This window comes from Marmota marmota, unplaced genomic scaffold (genome assembly GCF_001458135.2).
Source record: "Marmota marmota marmota unplaced genomic scaffold, marMar, whole genome shotgun sequence".
Lineage (NCBI taxonomy): Eukaryota > Metazoa > Chordata > Mammalia > Rodentia > Sciuridae > Marmota > Marmota marmota.
This window is the reverse complement of record NW_026000240.1, coordinates 34,444,373-34,464,976: the sequence shown is the minus strand read 5'-3', so window position 1 is coordinate 34,464,976 and position 20,604 is coordinate 34,444,373. Positions and strand designations below refer to the sequence as shown.

Genomic DNA, 20,604 nt, shown 5'->3' with positions numbered 1-20,604 from the left:
TGAGCCCTGAATGCATTTCTGAGGATCACAGAGCCTAAAAGCAAGGTTTTCTTTTCTTTCTTTTTTTAATATTTTTGTAGTGGTAGATGAACACAACACCTTTATTTTATTTACTTATTTTTAATGTGGTGCTGAGTATTGAACCCTGTGCTTCACACATGCTAGGCAAGTGCTCTACCACTGAGCCAAAACCTCAACCCTAAAAACAAGGCTTTTGAGCTGAGTTACAGGATCAGCTAGGCATGCTGTCTCCCTCAGCCATGAAGAGGAATCTGGGGCAGGAGACTACAACCGTCTAGGATCTGGAGGTGGCTAGGGGTGATAGCGGTGGCATCAGGAATTCTGGAAAACCACTGGGGGTTGGATGTGGGGTAAGGGGTGGCCAGGACCACAGTAGGGCCTAGGGCTCTTACTGGGACCTGGGAGTACTCTGAGCTGGAGACTGGGGTGTTGGGGACAGTGAACATGAGAGTATAGTATGCCCTCAGAACATCCCAGAGGCAGTATTGGGCATTTGTAGATCTAGATGTGACCGTGTGGGATCATAGCCCAAAGGCAGCCCTTTAAGTAGATTTGGGAAGACCATCCTCCCACACCTAAGTGCTGGCAACAACAATAACAGTGCATCTGCCATGTATAAGCAATGCCAGATTCCACAAACCTGTTGACACAAATCCTCCCATTAGAGATGCCTTCTTTGACTCACTATAGAGACACAGAGTGAGGTTTAACTTGTCCAAGATCACACAGCCAACAAGTGGCCATGCTGGGATTTAAACCTAATCTTCTAACATTTGAACAGAAGGGGAGTGAGCAGGTCACAAAGGTCACCTGCAGCCCTGGACCTTGACTCTCAGAGGGGCCTGTCAACTGTTTAGGGTGCCCCAGGGATGACTAGGGCTTCCAGGACAAAGAGAAAAATGGCAAACCAAAAAGTAGGCACCAGACATGAGAGAAGCTTCCTCCCAGCCACCCCTGGGTGCCTAGCTTTCGTATCCCACAACAGAGGGGCCAGACAACAAGCTCTGGGTGTGGGGAGGAGAGGACAGCAAAGGTGGCTGTTACTTTGAAATGAGACTCTGTGTACATTGGATGTGGGGTGGGACACACACATACACGCACACGCACACACACACACAGATTCTCAACTAGCAGGTGAGTAAAGGAGGCAAATCCACATCTCAGTTTTGTGGGTATTAAATCTGCCATGTTGGGGGAACATTTCAGGTCCCTAGGCCTGGGAGATTCAGAGAGGAGGCACTGGTTGGATGTGTCTAAAACTCCTTCTTGCAAGTACTCATAGTTCAAGAACTGACTATAGCTTCCGGCTTTCTCTGTGTGCACTGAAATCCACAGTCTCTTCCTCATTCTGCCCAGCCCTCCTGCCTCAGCCCCCTAGAGCTGTGGAGCTTGTTCTTTCAAACTAAGTTTCATGGGGAACTCAAATAGGTGTTTTAAAACAGATAAAAGCAGCATCTTAATAGCATTTTACAAGTTGAAATTTTTTATTCGCATAAAGCCCATCAAGGCAAATAGCAATGAACACAAATGCTTGAACTGGGGGTTGGGACAGGAGTTGCAATCTTACATTAGCCTAAGCATCCAGCTTCTTTCAATGTTTGAAGGACCAAGGGACCCAACTCACAGATAAATAGTTACAAACAGTAGCAGTGCTCCTGCAACCCATCAGGCAGTTTCTTTGACAAGAACAGTAGAAGGAGTCTTATTTCAGACTCAGCAAAGATTCTTTTTTTTTTCTTAATTTTTTAAAATGTTTTTTAAACTTGGTTATAGACCTTTATTTATTTATTTATATGTGGTGCTGAGAATCGAACCCAGTACCTCATACATGCCAGGCAAATACGTTACCGCTGAGCCCCAGCCCCAGCTCAAACTCAGCACAAATTCTATTCTCTGAGCACATGGGGAAGTTTCTAATGTCTCATAATTTGGTGCTGTGCCCATCAGAGTTCAGTGTGTGGTTTAAAAAAAAAAATTTTTTTTAAGCTGGGCATGGTAGCACACACTGGTAATCCCAGCTACTCAGGAGGCAAGAGTTTCACAAGTTCAAGCCAGCCTCAGCAAATTAGTGAGACTCTCAGACCCTGTCTCAAAATAAAAAGGGCCAGGGATATTGCTCAATAATAAAGTACCCCTAAATTCAATCCCTAGTACCAAAAATATAAAAGCAAAATAAAATTGGGGTTTTTAAATAGTTACAAATGTAAAAGAGAGAGGGAAAGAAAGAGAAAGAAAAAGGGAGAAGAAAATAGAAAAAGGAAAAGTGAAAGAAGGAACTCATGAGGCGGGGCATCTAGGCCTCTCTAATGCATCCACGTGACTTCTCCCTCCTAGAAGCCTGCCCTGACTGCTCCAGCCACCCACAGACCTATAAGCTCCCAGCACCTCCTCCCACCCAGCATCTGTCATAGCAAGTGAATCTGGGCCACAGTTCCCATCTGGCCCTGCACTTGATCCCTGTTCTAGGGCAGGGAATAGAGCCCCCAGCAAGAGACGTGGGCTTGGGGCTTCCACACGCACTTGATTGTGCCTTTGAAGTAGAAAGATTAGGGAACCCGATGCCCCTGAAAGCCTGGAGTTTCTCTGGTTCTGGGTACCTTCATTTCTGAGAACCGGCTGTGCTTTGGAAAGAAAAATGAGAAGTAAAACCCTTTAGGGCCCCAGCATCACCCTGCCACCCTCCATTTCTGCCTTCATTCCGCTGAGTCATAGCTAAGATCCCTGTACCTCAGACTCCCTTGGGCTGCCGGGGTGGGGCAGAATTCAGGGTCAGGTGAGGACAACAGCATCTGGGACAAGCTGCCCTTCCTGACCAACATCCTTTGTGAGGAGTCTTGGGTTGTTAAGGGCTCAGAACACCTCCCCAAGCTTAGGGAAGGGGTGACTGAGTCCCTCATTTGTCCTGTCTCCCCTTCCATCCCCATCATGGATCCATAGTCATTTATTAAACACAAACTGTAAGTCAGCCTCAGGGAGGTGGGATGGACATAGATTCCTTCTGACAGGCCCCTAATGCGTGACTGGGTCCTTATGATTGTTTTGTTCAGGACGAGGAGCCATAAGAGATATTAGGCTCTGGGGAGGCCAGGCCATATCACACACACACATATCACAGAGACCCACACACCATTCACAGGCCACTCACAGGTTCACGCACATGAGCATGGCTAACATGGGGTCCATATTTATGATCACAGGTATCCATGCAGGACCTCCCGGCTAGGATGGGATAGCCCCAGGCTCTGGAAACAAGGCAGGGCCAAGTGTGTGTGTGTGTGTGTGTGTGTGTGTGTGTGTGAGGGAGAGAGACAGAGACAGAGAGACAGAAAGAGAGATCACCCTGCCTCAGAGGCCCAATCAATGTTTTTGAGTCTTGGGAGCCCATGGAAACTCAAAACTCAAGCATTGTATCCCATTTCATGGAAAAAAAAAGGATGAAGCCCAGAAGGGACCCATGACATTCCTAGGGTTACATGGCAACTTGGGGTAGGTCTGGGAGGGGAATGAGCCAGACCTGAGCACCTTATCCAGATCCCTGAACTTTTGGGCTGGTACTGGGAACTTGACACCTGCTGAGGACCACATTCCATCTAATACTGGGAGATGAGGCTGGTGATATTCCTAGAAAATCCACCTGTTGGCAAATCTAGGTCTTCTTAATATTTAGTGATCATTCCCCAGATTTTCTTATCTTTGCTTGGACTGGTCTAGCAGACTGAAATTCCCCCCTTCCTTCCCTTTAAAACAATCAGCCTTCCCAATTCTGCTCAAATGCTTCTATCCTCTCTGACCACCTAGAACTTTCCCCTGCTTCTAACCTCCCTCCAACCTCTGTCCCCTTCACTCTCACCCAGTAAGACTACAGTTTACCCCTATATAGCTCTAGGCTTGGGGTGGAGCATCTTTGAGACTGTGGCAGTAGCCACTAGAGCCACACCAGGCCAGCCCAGCTTCAGATTTTGCCATTCACACTGAGGTGGGTCTTGGAGCTAGAAGAGGATAGTGCCTCCACCATAATTATTATCTGCCCCCAACCCCATTCCCCACAAGGTCCTGTGTACCCTCTTTCTCAGGCAGAGGAGGCTGCTGGCTGTTAGAGAAGGCCCCGAGCACTGTGCTTAAAGCAAGGTTGATCCTGTGGGGGTCTCATTCCTCAGCACTCAGAGCATCCTTCAATAATGCCTATGTTTGGTGGGATGAGAGTGGGGCCTCAGATTTGGTGAATGTTACCCTTTCACTAAAAGACCCCAGACAGTTCTCTACTCACTCACTCTCAGAGCTCTTCCCTTCTACTTAGATTTTGGGAGCAGGCAGAGAAACTGCTTTTACTCCATGAGGCCCTGGGCCCAATGGCGATCTGGCTGCCCCCTCATTCTTCCACACCACCTCTACCCCTGACTGGGAGCTTCAGGCTGAGCCTGAGAACTCTGATCAGAGCCATAGCTTTTCTGATGCCCTGGCTTTTTGCTATCTCAGGGAATGGACACAGTCACTCTGCACACTGGGACAGTCAACTTGTGTCCAACTGAGGGACTAATTCAGGAAGGACATCAGGATACCCCTGTGTACCTGGCCTCAGGCCCTGGAAAAGATTTGGGTTCAAGGCATGTAGCACGACAAAATTCACAGCCAGTATCACAGGAGAAGTGTTTCTGAATAAAGGTCAAAGAAGTTTCTAGACAGAAGGGGACCTTGACTCAGGACCAGCTAGGATCTTGACTTATGCGACAGAAGAAAATTTCAGCACACACCAGTCAGCAGCACAGAGATTTATTACTAAATAAATCTGTTATTTGTTATCCAGAAAAATGGCCTAATTGGTTCTTGCTGGGCATTGATTTGTGTGGGTTTATCTTATAACAACTCACCTTCTTGGTTTCCATTTTAAGGTTTATTATTCGTCACTTCTCCTGGATTTCCTATATGATACTTAATAACTTTATCTTTTCCTTTCTAGTACTTATACCTTTTATTTATTTCCTCGTTTATAGCTTGGCTAAGACTGTCAATGTAACATTGAAAACCACACCTGCTTTGGCTTCCTTTCCTTCCCCATCTCACTTCCCCTGTCCTTTATGTTAAGAACTCTGATGACTGAGATTTTATCTGCCTTGTAGAGCATTTGTACCTTGCTTCTCACTTCCATGGAGATGCCTCTGGGCCCCTCCCTATCAAGTGGGTTTGCTATGGATTTTGTTTGTGTAGCCTTTCTCTATTTAAAGATGTTGTAATCTAGTTCTGGATGACTTGGAATTTTGTTTATTTTAGAAGCTTATTTATTTGCATCTTTCATTCATTCAACAAAACTTTAATAAACATTTGCTGATTTCCAGGCCTACACTTGACACTGGGGTATGAAAAATTGACAATCCCTATTCATAAAGAACTTATGGCCTAGTGGAGAAGAGAGACAAGTAAACAGGCTCTTAGCTTGTCCATGGGATATGCATTTAGTCACCTTCTGCTGGACACTGTGTCAGCACTGGAAATGAACAGTATTTAGGCAAGGGCCTGTTCACATCGTGCTCCAGTCTGGTGGGGACTAAGCAGGTCAGTCCCCTCACACTCAAGTTCCCACACAGCAACTGAAACCATCATCTAAGGTTTTGCCTGCAGTAGAGGCCAGGCTGGTAAGTAACCAAAAGTGCCAAGGAACTAATTCTCTGGAGCATCTCTAAGCCAATGAAGGGGGAAAGTTGGTGGACACATGCTCCAGCTTCCCCACCTCTTGGGTGAGACAACCCTGAGGTGTGTTCTCTACCATATTTCAATTTAGGATTGAGCCTCGGTTGCCAAAATAGGGAACCTAGTTATTAACACACCTGCTTTGGCTTCCTTTCCTTCCTCATCTCACTTCCCCTGTCCTTTATGTTAAGAACTCTGAAGACTTGAGATTTTATCTGCCTTGTAAGTACTAAAAAATTAGCCTATCATATTCTCAAGGATGCTGGCAGAATATACAAGACTCCTGGTTCAGAAGTATAGAAGAGATTACCTCTATCTTCTAAGGCTTTTCTTATCATCATCTCCCTAAAATTTGTTTGGAATAGGGGCAGTTGGTGCCTCTACTGTAAAGTGTGCAGAAATGGGAAAGAAGCATAGAGAATAGTCTTCCAAAATTAAATGGGCATTAATAGATCTCAGGGATTTCTCTACTTCCTCTTATCCTGAAAATAATTCAGGGTAGTCATGTAAAAGGATTTCTCACCTAGAACCCATACTGCTATGTCTCTAAAAGGAGCTCTAAAGGATGCTTGGGTCACTTTTAACACTTAAATATTTGACCCATCTAAGAACTTATGGTGGTGGCATGTGAGGCAGACCTTTTCCCAAAAGGTTGTTGGGAATTGTACCTGGTCTGTTACCACTCTCTCCTAATCTTCCTGGATTCTCTTATTTAGAGTGTACCATAAACATACAAAGGATCAGTTTTCAATAAATTTACTACAGAACACATGGGCATCTCTATTCACCAGGAGTTTGACATTCTATGCTGGCACAGTATGAGATAAATCCAAACATCTACCCTCATGATAACACTGTTTAGGCCCCAGGGAAACTCATGCAGATTGTGTTGCTTCTGACTGCAGAACAGACACAACTTTATCCTTCATGGGGAATTTGGCTGTGGACTGAGATGATTTCTTTCTTTCTTTTTTTTTTTTAATATTTATTTTTTAGGTGTAGATGGACACAACACAATGCCTTTATTTTATGTGGTGCTGAGAATCGAACCCGGGTCCCGCCTGTGCTAGGTGAGCGTTCTACCGCTGAGCCACAATCCCAGCCCTGAGATGATTTCTTTATATGGGAACATTTAATATTACTTAATAAAAATTTCAGAGCTGGAGATGTAGCTCTGCACAATGCACTTGCCTAGCATACATGAGGTCCTGTGTTCAATCCCCAGTACTGTCAAAAAATAAAAGGAAAAAATGGAAAAGTTAAGTAAAAAAAATTTTAAATCATCTTTTAAAAAAATTTTAGTTGAAGATAGACACAATACCCTATCTTCTTTATTTTTTATGTGGTGCTGAGGATTGAATCCAATGCCTCACATACCCTAGGCAAGTGCTGTACCACTGAGCCACAACCCCAGCCCCTTTAAATCATTTTGATGTATTTTTTTATTATTTTATTTTATTTTCCCAGTACTGGGGATTGAATGCAGGGCTCAGCACATTCCGGACAAGTGCTCTGCCATTGAGCTATATCCCTAGCCCTAAATCATTTTAATTTAAAATTTGATGTCAGTTTCTTATAATGTATAGTTTATTTTATCTCACTTTTACTAAATTATTTTGATTATTTAAAAATAACTTTTGGGAACCTATTGGAAATACTTTTAATTTTTGATGTTTTTAATGTAATTTATATTTTAAGCTCTTTAACAATGATATGTTATATTAATCTTGTAAATCATCATTGCCAAAAGAACAATAATTACCTGCAACTCTTGATTATAACAACATAATCAGTCATTTTACTGGAATAAAGGTAAGAACAATTAGTTGGACAGAATAAATATAAAATGCTGGGCTGGGGTTGTGGCTTAGCGGTAGAATGCTCGCCTAGCACATGTGAGGCCCTGGGTTCGATCCTCAGCACCACATAAAAATAAATAAAAAATAAAAGTATTCTGTCAACTACAACTAAAAAATATTTTTTAAAAAAATATGAAATATTTTATAAATAAGGCATATTGCTATTCTCTTATATCTTAAACCCATCACTGAACACCTAGACATGAGCAATAATCATTAAGTTCAATCATCTTTCATATCTGCTGACTTTCAGACATATAAAAACCATAAATTTATAGGTTTTTATTGCTATGAAAGTTTACTTGTTGAGTAGAAGGATAGAACATATTTTATTAGCAGTTTATGATTTTTAAATATTTATATTCTGATATGAGGACCTTCATTGCTCCTTTTGTTCAGAGTACCACAAACCTCAGAGCCTGTGCTCCAGTTGATGTGTCCACAGACACTTCTTGCTACAATGGAAAACACAGAAAGTACTCTTGGGACTCATGTCTACATGGGCTCATGGTGAGGGGAGGGATGACTCAGAATACCCCAAGGAGAAGTAAAATCAAGTCTGTAATCTACTCTTATGATGATCCTGTAAGGTAAGTTATAACATTGCCCCTACTTTATAGAAGGTAAAACTGAATTTTCAAAGCTTATCTGGCTTTGGAACCACCTGAAGCTTGACACAGGTATTCCTTGCAAACCTAGAAGATGCCACCCAGCAGCTCTTCCATTCAGGTTGGGTGGGTCCTAGGTTAAGTTCTTCCATCAGGCTCTTTATGGCCAAGGCCATTTTTACTGGGATCAGACAACTGAGACTCCAAGTGGCAGCGAATGAAGCATTCTAATCCTCTGCCAGCTGCCCCAGGTAGCCTCAGAAAATCAGCTGCTTCAAAGTTTGAGCACTGTGATGAATTGTGTCCCTTTGTTGAGTCTACTGCCTTTCTACATGGATCAGAGAAACTCTGTCACAGCCCTACCTCACAGCTTCTCCCCAGACACTTACCCAGCCTTCAGCCCTAAGACTGACTTCTGGAGGATGATTTGCCACCTTCTTTGTGACATGGAGGTGAGTGGGCACCAGGCTTGGAGCTGTGCTCAGGGAAAACCAAAGAGTAACCCGAGGATGTGAATGGAGAGGCAAGTCCCCGCTCACACCTCCATCTAGCCCTGGTCATGTGATGTTCTCCATTCTGAAGGCAAACAGGTTCCAAGTAGTGAAAAGTCTGCCCCATAGCATCCCATTCAGAGAGAGGGCCTTTACTTCCCCTTTTTGCTGACTATGACCTGCAACTCCATCTCCTTGAACTAGGCTTTAAGGCCCTTGCTCTGACAGTGCTGACCCTGGGATTTTTCCTGGACCCCAACCCATCCTGGGGCACACATGCCACGACCTTCCCCAGAGCCAGGCCTGGCATCAGTGCCCACCTACTTGCAGCCTTTTCTCTCTACCCTCCAAGTGGGGAAACCAAGACTCCAATAGCATGGGCACATGCCCAGGGTTGCACAGTTGGATACTGGTACCAGGAGAACTCTGGGTGGCTTGGTGATAGAGCTGGAGCTTATACCCCCTGTGGTGGGACAGGGATCTAAGAGAAGGAATAAGAATGGCCTGAAGGAGGGACTGGAACATGAAGCTATCTGCCCCCTAGCACAAGGGGATTAGTGAGTAGGCCCTGCCACTGCTGTCCCTGCCTTGCTTTCCTGCCTACTCTCCTCTGGCTCCTCTCACCTCCACCTGCTCAGCAACCTGGGCAGTACACTTGTGCTTGACATCCCCCTTTCACCTGTGTCCCCACACCCACACATTGACCTTTACAGGCACATATGCCTTCTTTTTCCCCTACCCATTTCCATTTCTAGGTTTTCCACTCTGTTCCAGGCTGAATACTGAGTACCACAGAGGCCCAAAAGAACTGAATCTTCCTGGAAGGGCCTTAGAGTGGCCCAGCAGCCCCAGCACTGGGAAGGGGGAAGCTAAGGAGGTACTTGCAATCATGAAGGGCTTCCTGGAGGAGAGGTCCCAAGCTGAAGTCTCAGCACCCTATCCCTCCCTCACCCCACCCCAGATCACTGCTTGTCTTCTGAGCTCTCTCCCTGGAATAGTCAGCAGGTTCCAGGAAGCGTCCCCTCACCCTGCAGTAGTGGTTCCAAGAACTGCAGCTCCTGGCAGCATTTGCTTGGGATTTTTTCCTAGAACCCATGCTTTAGCCCTCCCAAGCTATGGGGGGTCTCATAGGGCAGTCAGAGGGGCATAAGGGAGGGCTCTGTCGGGAAGACACTCCATGGGCTAGACACTGGGAGGTGGGTCCAGGCTGTCAGCCAGGAGGGGGTAGCTACACTGAGGTGGGGACAGAAGGTTAATGAAGTGAAGCTGCCTTGACTCCCAGTCAGTCGTGGAGGGCAGGCCCATGAGTTCTCTCTCTACATAAAGGAAGCTTGCTCCCTAGGCCCAGAACTTCTGCCAGCTTGCTATACTCCACCCTTCACCCTCCACTTTCCCACCCCACTAGCCTGATACCCAGCTTCCTATCCCCTAGAGAATTGGCCCAGGGCTTATCCTGGTCTCAGAGTAAACCTTCATCAGATAACCTTCAGACAGACAGGACAGGGGACAGTCGTGGCAGGTTTTGAACAAGGAAAAAAGATGGGACATTCAGTCTTAGGGCCCTTGGAAGGACATGACACCTGTATTATTAATCCTATTATAGTTTCACCTTGCCGGCTTAAAGCTGAACAAATCATCAGACCCCATACCCCTTAACAAGGTGGGCTGGGTGAGTGGGGTCAGGGATTGACAGGCCTTGATGAGTGGGCAAGGACAGGGCCCAAATTTCCTCAAGGTCACCGGGCCTCCCCTCTGGGGTGTGTCCTCCACCCCCACCACCTCTGAGCTGGCACCAGGCCCGCCTACCCGCCTGGGACCTGCCAGATCACGTTGAGCAACCAGTTCCTGAGAAGCGTGGAAGGCTGTTTGGTTTAAAATTAACTCCCCCTCCACCCCCTCCCGCCCTCCTCTGAGTTCTTGGAAGAGGCGCTCTGCTCTTCCTGGGAAGAGGCCTCCAGCCACAGCTGCTGCAATTCTGGCGAAAACACCTCACCCAGGGTGGGGGCAGGGGTGCCCACACCAGGACTTCTCTGCCTTGCACAAGGCACCCCCAGGTTACCTGCTGAGATCCAGAAGAGAAAAGGGGTGATTGTCAAGGTGCTGGGAGTGGGTGCTATTGCCTTTAAAGCCCACAGCTCCCAACCAGACACTGGCTGTATCCTAGTGAAGAGGTACAGGGGCTATGGAGACCCAGCCAAGGCACCTCTGCAGCAGGAGAGAGAGCAAACCCATGGCCTGGGCTATATATGGCTCAGAGAGATAAAGCAATCTGCCCAGGATCACCTAGCTTTGTCTGCCTAAGCTTAGCCTGCCCTCTAGACGTCTGGCTGACGACACTGATCTGGCAGACGACACTGATCTGGCAGAGATGCCCAGGAACACACCCTACAGGCACTGGAGCACCAGGGCTAGTGAGCTCTGCTGAAGAGGTCCCTTATTGTAGCTCACCCACTCTTCTCAGACTGTCATATCCTTCTGGATAAGCCTTCATTTTCCTGTGTCTCTTTGAGTTCCATGTCTGAGCTTTGAGGAGAAAGTCTCCTGAGGACTTACTCTCCTGGCAGCTCCTCCTACCACAGCTGTTTGTCCACCGGAAAGAGCTGAGGAAAATAAAGGAATGTTGGCCAAGTGGAAAGGTCAACACACACACACACACACACACACACACACATGATGGGCTCAGAGGCTAATGGAGGTGGGGAGCAGTAAAGTGCTTCCCTGGAGCAAACTGAGAGGCACTTTTATGAACACAACTTTTGCCTAACCTAGACTATGAGTGAAATCCATACTTCTGGTGGAGAAGCGCCCAGTTCTGGTGACAGGAAGAGTTGGGTCTGGCTCATAGGTGCTGGGAGTGGGGAGAGTCCCTGGAGTAGGTTTTGGCCCCTAAAGAACATTTTCTGGATACTATATCCCCTTCAGTCACAACATCAGGGCATATTTGGTGCCTGCACATTCACTGGTACTGGGACTGTAGGTAGTGTAGTCTTGGAGGACTCCTTGGAGGAGTCATGGTAGCCCCAACTTTCCTCAACCTTCAGAGGCTCCCTCCTGTGCTTTGATCCTCAGCTGCTTCAACCAGGCCTGGGTCATGGAAACAACTGTTTCTGCTGAGTAGACAGCTTTGGCCTCCTACTGTGCTGTGCTTGCTGAGTCTCCTTGAGCTTATCGATGAGTATCAGCTTCCATTTATTCTACATAACAGTAAAGCTAGGCCCAGCAGCTCTTCCAACTACCCTCTGATCTGCAGTCTGGCCAGATTTAAACCTCCAGGGACTGTCTCATTTTGAGTCTCAGACATGGGAATCCTAGCCTATTGCCCTGAGATCATTGCAGCACCAGGGCAATGGTTGTGCAGCTCCACCGGGTTAGGAAGGGGTGGGGAGACTGTTGAATTTCTGGTGAAGCTCAAGCCTGCTTTAGATTAAAACTGGTCTAACAGGTTGATGTGAAAGTGCTTTTGAGGCCTGAACAGGCTCAACTTCTCCTAGAAGAAGAAGATATTTATGAGGTCCTCAGGGTTGGATGCCCTATGCACAGACCCCAAATTTTCCTGCCTTCTTGGTCAGGCCTTATTTTAGGTCCTGGCCCTCTGCTTCCTTCACTTCAGTGTGGACAGCCATATAAGGTGGGAGGGTTCCCATCTGAGAGCAGAACCAGCCATGGCCCCAGCCCCATTTAGACATGGGTCCATCGTTGGCTTTTCAAGATCTGCTCAGTCAACAGATTATCTGTGTTTATATATTTTTTCTTTTTGTGACAGTCTCGCTATGTTGCCCAGGTTGATCTTGAACTCCTGGGATCAAGTGATCTTTCCACCTTTCCAAGTAGTTGAGACTATAGGCATGGGCTACTGGGCCCAGCTTCAGTCAGCAGATTAAAAGCCTGGCCTAGGTGCAGGGACCCAGTCATTCCAGGAATGCTGGGTCACTCAGAGATCCTGTTTAGCTGGCCAGAATATCACTAATATACGCTGACAAGAAATACCTGGAATGTTTTACCAGCATTTCTGTGTCAAAGTCATTTCAGAGGGAGACTTGTGAATCCAGGGAGAGACGCTACACAGGATCAGTCTCTAAACTCAACTTCTCCAGAATCCATCCCCCAGATTCCCCACTCCCAGAAAGCCCTCCTGAGCATCACCACCCCTCTATATACTCTCCAAATCTCGGGAGTCTTGAAGATTTAGCTAACCAGCCCTTAGGCAGAACAGAACAGTTACACAAAAAAAGGTCTGGAGTTAGGATCTGAAGCCTGGGTCTGCCTCTCATTAGCAGTGTAACCCTGGGCAAGATAACACTCCTCTCTGAACTTTACCTCTTCAACTATAAATGGGAGTAATCTCTGCTGGTATGCAGAGTTGTAGTGAGAATTTAATGGGATATGAACACTGCCCAGGGTCACAAAAATTGCCACCCTCACCTACTCCTCCTTCCCATTATACCTTACCTCTCCAAGTCTCATACTTCTTAACTTTCTTTCTGGCCTCTTGCTTCTAGGCCCTTATGGGTCCATCCCCACCTAACTGACAGATGCATCTCTTAGAAATGAGCACTGCAGGGGACTGCTCCTTGCTAGATTCTGAAGAGGTGCTCCACCACGCTATAATAAAATCACATGCCTCCTCTGCCCTTCCCACCCCATTCTGAGCTTCAGGTTTGTTTCTGCCTCAGAGCCATCGCACTGATGTTGCCTTCTTGTGACATCCCTTCCCCAAGCTGTCTGGATGATGCCTGCTCTTTGCTCAGGCATCCAGGTTTGCTTCCACCCTGCTCAATGCTTTCCCTGACCCTCTTAGTAGGGGTGTTCCCATACTCGATGTCACTTCTGCCCTGTCCCCTGCTTTACTTTCTTTATACTCTCAAAAACTTGTCCTGTGTGCCCATTTGTTCATTTGTTTACTACCTCTCTTGCACTAGCCATGAGCCCCATGAGGATGGGGACCATGTAGACATGATCTTGCTGTGTCCCCAGGGCCTAGATTGAGGCTGGCCTAGATGGTGCCAAGGAGTGCATGTGCTGGTGAAGGACTTAATAGGTAAAGGGTTATATCAGTTACTGTTTGTATATTGTGCAGGGTCCTGTACACCCACCAGATGGCTAATCCCTTTCTCCCCAGCTAGTGTCATTTTACTAGCTTGGGTCACCCAAGGTGATTGTGTTGACCAGAAGATTTCCTGCATCTGTTAAGCTGGGTCTAGGGTCAAATGAAATGCCATCTACTGCCCCTGTTCCAGGCAGGCATGGTGCACTCCCCTGGTAGGGAAACAAAAACATCAAATCAGAAAATGTTGGGATTTGAAGTAGCTAACAGCGCCTTCCCAGGAGATGGTTGGACCCTAGCTTGAGCTGAGGTGAAGGGTAAGGCAGACAGTATCCCATTGGCCAGGTCAACGATTATAGAACTCTCAGCAGACAAGGAGACAGGGATCAAAACCAGTGTCCATCCCAGCTGCCTGTCCTCCCCATTTCATGTAGCAGTCCACAGGCAGATGGACAGTTAGCATAAGCTCTGCTCTGTGACCCACTTGCCTCAGCAAGCCCCCTTCCAACTAGGAATCTGTTTACTCATTTGGACTGCCATTCCCAGGGTTGTGGTGAATCATGGCTCAGTGTCTGTAGTCACTGCACCTTCTCCCTGCAAGGACTGGTCCTGAATGCTGACTATTGGATCCTTCTCAACTCACTGCCCTCAGGAACAGGCCATAGAACCCTCCCCATTGGTATTCTCCATCTGCATTTTGAATGAGCACTTCCTGTTTACATACCTCTCAGGCCTCTGCTCCTGACACCCCCAGCCTCCATCCCTACAACCCAGCAGTGCTCTGGTTAGTGACCCTATAGGCAGCCCAATGGGCCTTCACATCCTGTTTCCCATTTTCTAAGAGAAACAAGGAGGAATGAGGATGTGAAATGGGAGATCATGATAACAGGACCAAAAAGGAAAGACTCTGAGCAGAACTCAAGAGGCTCCATAAATGAAAGGTATAATTTTATTGTCATTATGGAAAAATCAGTGGAAGAAAAAAGACTACCACACTGGGTTTTGTGTTATAATAATTATTTTATAAAGTCTTATCAGATATGTATTTCTTCCCCTCTCTACTGTGCAGGCACCTTCCTGGGCAGGAAACCAATGCAGCAGAGCTGCCGCAGCAGCCCTTGAACCAGCATCCCCTTCCTGACACAGCATGTACACTCTGAGGGCTTGTGCCACGGTGAAGGCGGCTATGTGTGGCCACAATTCTGTCCTGCAAGAAGGTGGGCCACAGGCTTTGTTGGGGACTGAGGCTCTTGTTCCATTTTCTTGTCTGTTCACTCATCCTCCCCAAACAGGGCTGAGACAGAAAAGAGTGGCCACATTCACAGGCAGGTGGGTCAGTGCCAGACATCCAGGAATGCCTTGGGTCCAGCAACGCTTCTTAGGATGGGGCTCTCCACAAAGAAGAATCAGAGAAGCTAGAACAGAGCTGGGGTCTCTGGACTACCCAGGGCTCAGGGCAGAGAGGTAGGGTGGCTCACTGGAGACCAACCCCAAGAGGAATAAATAAATAAATAGCATATAACTGTGCAGTTCCCCAGCCTAGCCTGCTTCCCCACAAGGGGGCTGTCACTATCAACCCTAGTTCCTCTGGCCACCATCCTCCCAGAAACAGACTGGCTGGAGGTAGGGGGCCTGCCCCACCCTGCATATTGAGAAACCAGAGCTGGGAAAGTCTACACAATTCAGGTGGCTGGGGTCAGTGAGTGAAGACCTGGGCCCAGCCAGCAGGGTGAGACAAGGTCCCGCCTGTCTCCCTCTTCTCTGATACATGGCTCACCACAATGGAACCACATGGGACCTGGGGGTGCTGAGCTCTGAGTTGTATGACAACTCTCCCCTCCCCCTTCCTTGCTCTTGCTGGCTCTTTCTGGTCCAGCTGCCAGATGCACGCAGGCACCAGGATGGCTGGAGGGATAGCAGGAGACCAAGTCCAGCTGGGGCCTGTGTCCCCTCCAGGATATGGCTGCATGAGGCTGGGCAGGATACCCAGACTAGTCATAGTTGGAAGGGGTACTGTCGGAGGTAGTCAGCCATGCGTCGGGGCAGTGGTAGGCAGTCCACATCAGCCACCAGACGGTTGATGACAAGGCGACACAGGTGCTGAAGGCTTCGGGCACTGCTCCTGCGCACAAAAGGCTGCACCAGTTTTAGGTGCACAGCAGTGGCCACAGGGACAGGGAGTGCTGGGTCACTAGGTGCATCTTCCTTAGGCATAGGGAGGGCTGGCGTGGGAACAGGATCAGGGCTGTCACTTCGGGTGTCAGCAGAACAGGAGGCCACATAGTGCTGCACAAGGCTGACCACATCCGGGAAGGCCAGGATACGAGGCCTGGACAAGCAGTTGGAGTCCAGACGGAAGCTGGAGTCAGCATACTCAATGCGCACATTGGTGGGGCCACGAGTGGTTTTCACTGACAGCGTGAACAGGTAGCTGGGATGGGTACTGTCTCGTACTAGGAATGTGCCCTCTGGCATCTTCTGCAGGTATTGCCGGGCCTCACTGGCTGTAATAGAACCCCAATACCAACCTAGGAAAATGGAAAGAGGGGGCAAGGGACTGGTCACAATGGAAATCAGCTGAGAATACTTAACCCAGGACAGGTTAGGACCATGCCTCTTTCTTCATACTTCCAGGAGGAGGAAGGCTACACTTCTCCCATCAGACTCTCTGGGGCTGGGCCATTCCCCCCAAATCAGACTCAACAGGCAGAGAACTAAGCTTCCCATACCAGACTTCCCAGGACAAGGCTTGCTTTCCCCCCTCAGACTCACCAGATTCTCGAAGGTAGGAAAAAGTCTTGGCTATGCACAGCAAATCCTCCTCAGGATCCAGCACCTTTGGCTCACTCTCTGGCTGGACTGGGGTCTCTTCTGCCACCTCCTCCAGGAAGGCCCCAGCAGGTAAGGGCTGCATGGCTGGCTCAGGAAGCTCTAGGGACTGGGCCCACAGGGGCCGCTGCCCGATCTGCTCCACAGCCAGCAAAGGACAAGATCTAGAAGGGGGTGGATGGAGAGTGAGGGGAAGCCCCATGCCCATGCTTTCCCCCTTTCTAGAGAAATCCCCTTGATTTCTTCCCTCAAATACAGACCTTCTTTTTTTTTTTTTTTTTAATTTATTTTTATTTTTTTTAGTACTGGCTGGGGTTCAAACCTCAGATCTTACACATGCTAGGCAAGAGCTCTGCTACTGAGCTACTTCCCTAGCATTATAGACCCTCTTTTATTTTTTTCCCATTTCTCTGCATTTATTAAATACGAATTTATCTATTTTATATCAACCAAACCACAAATAATTCCCTATAAGCATTCCTAGCATCACCACCACAGTGATAGGAACTAGTGCAAAGTAGCCTCACAATTGTGCTTTCTTGGCTGAGGTAGGCTGATTAAGTGACACTGATCCTGGTTGAGCCACAGGATGGAACTGAACTGGGTCCTCCAGGGAGGTCCCAAGATTACATACTATAGGAAGCTTGAGGTCACATGCTACCTGCCTACCAGTAAGAGCATCTGTGAGTGGGAGTTGGGTCTACACTGGCTAGTAAGTGTTTCAAGGCTGAAACACTCCCCTACCCTTATAGGTCAGACTGCCATCCTGGCTTGTTCCTCCCAGCTCAAGGTCATGGGTAGATAGTGGCCTCTAAAAGTACTAACAAGCCTCACCTCTCATAAATATGAACTCAAGTCAGAGGGCAGGGTACTCAAACTCATATTCCATGTCCCACCCTGGCAAGCCAGCCCCTACTAGGCTCTATGGTCTTGGACATAGCTTGATTCTTGATGGGCTTCAGCTTCTACTTCTCCCAATTAGGGGTCTATTAGTCAAGACACTGAAGGGCTGGGTAACATCATAGCCTTAGATGGTTGGGGGTAGGGGAACTAAACAGGCCAAAATCTAAGCAGCAGCTTCCTACTAAGGGAAGCCCACTCAGCATGGGGATCCTCGGGCTTCTTCCCTGAGAGTGGGACAGGGAATGGTCCTCCCTCACTCCTAACAAAATACACTTCCAGGCCTCAGTTCTGAGTCTAGTCTGTGGCTGGGCCTTAGGACGCTCAGATTATAAAAACATGGTCCCACTGTGTGCAGTGGCACTCGTCTGTAATCCCAGAAGCTTGGGAGGCTGAAGGGGAGGATTGTGAGTTTAAAGCCAGCCTCAGCAACTTAGCAAGACATTAAGTAACTCAGCGAGATTATGTCTCTAAATAAAATATTTAAAAAAGGGTCTGGGGATATGGCTCAATGGTTAAGTACCCCTGAGTTCAATCCCTGGTACCAAAACCAAAACCAAACCAGACAACAACAATAAAAAAATAAATAAAAAATAAATAAAAAAACAGTCACTGCCCACCTGCCCTGGGAAGCCATAAAATACAGGGTGTTGGGCTGGGTGTGGCTCAGTGGTACAGCACTTGCCTAGCATGTGTGAGGCACTGGATTTGATTCTCAGAACCACATATACATAAATAAATAAAATAAAGTTCCACCAACAATTTTTTTTAATTTACCAAAAAAAAAAAAAAAAAAAAAAAAGTGCAAGATGTCATGGGGTAGTCAAGGTTTGCTTGTTCCTGAACTTAGTATGCCAGGTCAAAGGCAGGAGTTAGAGGAAGGCACTAAAGGCAGAGACAGCAGCCTGGGCATACAGTGCTGGGTATTTGTGAGGTGGGAAGAGGTAAACAGGCGCTTATGGCAAGAGACAGGCAGAGAAATGTAGGTGGCCCTTAGAAGGCCACAGCCCTATGGGCACTTATGAGGAAAAGGACCCACACAACTCTTTCATGCTATAGCCTGCCAAGTATTTTTCCATACCTTCCCTGGTTGCATCGTAGGAGCTCTGGAATCCTGCTAGGGGAGCTGGAGGCAGAATTTTGAGGTGACCTGCCTGCTGGGGCTAAGCATTTGGCTTAGGAACCTTCTCAAAGTATGATAGGCAGTTAGCTGGTCAGTCCAGAATCTCTGGGGGTGGCTATGACCCGAAGGCTTAGCAGGGTCTCAGTACAGGTCCCATGTGTGGGTGTGGATATCTCTGAAGCTGGTGTGGTGTTGGAGTATAGAATAGCTGTATTGATCCCCACAGGCTTCTGGTGAGTGACTACATATCTGTGCAGGGGTGTGTCCATGGCTGTGTCACCATCACGGCGGGGGCGGGACTGGTGTGTGCCAGGTACGTGTGTGTGCCTGCCTTGGAGCTCAGCCAGTAAATCCTGCCTGGGGACACATGCCAGTGGGGTGAACTCAGCCTGGCAGAGGGCCCTCACAAAAGCTGCAGCAGTTTGGAATCCCTGTCCTCTACCCTAGAGGGGCAACAGCTTTTTTTGTAGCCTTGCGGCCATGCACCTGTGTGTGTACTGTATGTGTCTGATAAAGACCTTGCTCCCCAACACTGGCCCTGAGGCTGCAAGGGGCACTCAGGTAGAGCAATGTGAAAGAGGCTGTGGTTCCCAGGATAGGGGGAGGACTCCTGAGGAGGAAGGCAGTGTGTGTGAGTATGTGAGTGTGTGAGTGTGTGTGTGTGTGTGTGTGGTGGGGGGAGGTAGGTACAGGAGTCCCCAAATCCAAGGAACATGTTGGAGACAAACAAGGAGAAGTAGTCTTCTCAGCACCTCCACATCCTCTCCACTGGACCAAAGACCGCTCAGAACAAGAGGTACTTGGGCCTGGCCTCACCTTCCACTTTTCCTCACTTGGCACCATGTCAGTTCTGATAACACCTGGCATTGGGCCACACCACTTTCCCTGGGAATAGAATAACCACTTACACCTCCTCCATTCTCCTTGGAGCTTCCTAAGCTCCTGTCAGAAAGCACCAGACCTTTAGCTGAAGAGGATGCTGAGGCCCAGGGTGAGGGTGCACAGGTGCGCCCAGAATGCTCAGCTGAGGTCAAGACTGTCTTATCAGTATCCCACCCACACCACTGTTCCCCACTCCATATCTCAGGGACACTTGGAGAAGGCAGGCAGAAGTCAAGGTTCTTATCACACTGGAATCAAGTTTGGACCTAGAGGAAGGGTAAAGCAATTTGGAGGATGCTTGATGAGCTCCTGGTTATGAGGTGCCAGTATAGGGAGAGGTAAGGATTTCAGGCTGGCTTCCCAAGTGGAGCCTAATTGTTAGCCTGGGACAGGGGAATGGACACTTGGACAAAGAGGGTCAAGGGGCTGGCCCAAGGTCACCAGTAGGCAGGGCAGCCGGCAGGCTAGGATAGAGTGCTGATCCCCCAGTAAGAGGTCTGGGCTAGTGAGCCACATCTTGGGAGACGACTTTACATCGGTGTCCATATGCTCCAGTGAGAACCTAGAGGGAGCCCGCCCTCGTTTCCTCCCGTCGCCGTTCAGTCCTCAGTTTCCCTATTCACAGTGAGCCTGTGCGTGGAGTGGGGAGTGGTTCACAGTCCTAAGCAGTCCCTGAAGGTCCTTCCGCACTCGGTCCCCTTTAGCCCGTCAAACCCTCCCAAAGCCCGGCCGGGTAGCACTAGGCCTGCCCTCTCTGATGCGCCCCTCACGGGGGGAGGCTGGGCGGGGACAGAGAGCCGCGCTTACCCCTGAACGCAAAGAACCATGTCCCGGAGGCAGCAGCTTCGGAGTGTGGACCAGATAGGAATTCGGCAGAAGGGAGCCAGTGGATCGGGAGCGCGAGCAGATCAGGGTCCCGAGGCTTACGGGCGGCGGACACAGACTGAGAGGTGGCGGAGCGGAACCGCCACCCGTGCCCGCAGGGTGAGCAGACCTGTGACCAACCTGCAGATCAGGCCCAAGAGCCTGCCGGCGTGGTACACACATCACCCTAATTGGAGTAGGGGCAGAGCAGAGTCGCCGCCCGTGCCAGGAACAGGCCCAGCGACCTGAAGGCGGGGTAGTCACGACACCCCAATTGGAGTAGGGGCAGAGCAGAGCC

General features: G+C 48.4%; 1 protein-coding gene across 1 annotated transcript; it reads right to left on the bottom strand.

Moving 5' to 3' along the window:
- Nucleotides 1-14,639: 14,639 nt before the first annotated feature.
- On the bottom strand, nt 14,640-20,411 carry Cish (cytokine inducible SH2 containing protein). The gene is made up of 3 exons (XM_015487122.2): nt 20,250-20,411; nt 16,481-16,701; nt 14,640-16,236 (listed from the first exon to the last, which is right to left on the bottom strand). The coding sequence occupies exons 1-3, from the start codon at nt 20,267-20,269 to the stop codon at nt 15,704-15,706; spliced, it is 774 nt and encodes a 257-aa protein (XP_015342608.1). The 5' UTR covers nt 20,270-20,411; the 3' UTR covers nt 14,640-15,703.
- Nucleotides 20,412-20,604: the final 193 nt, after the last annotated feature.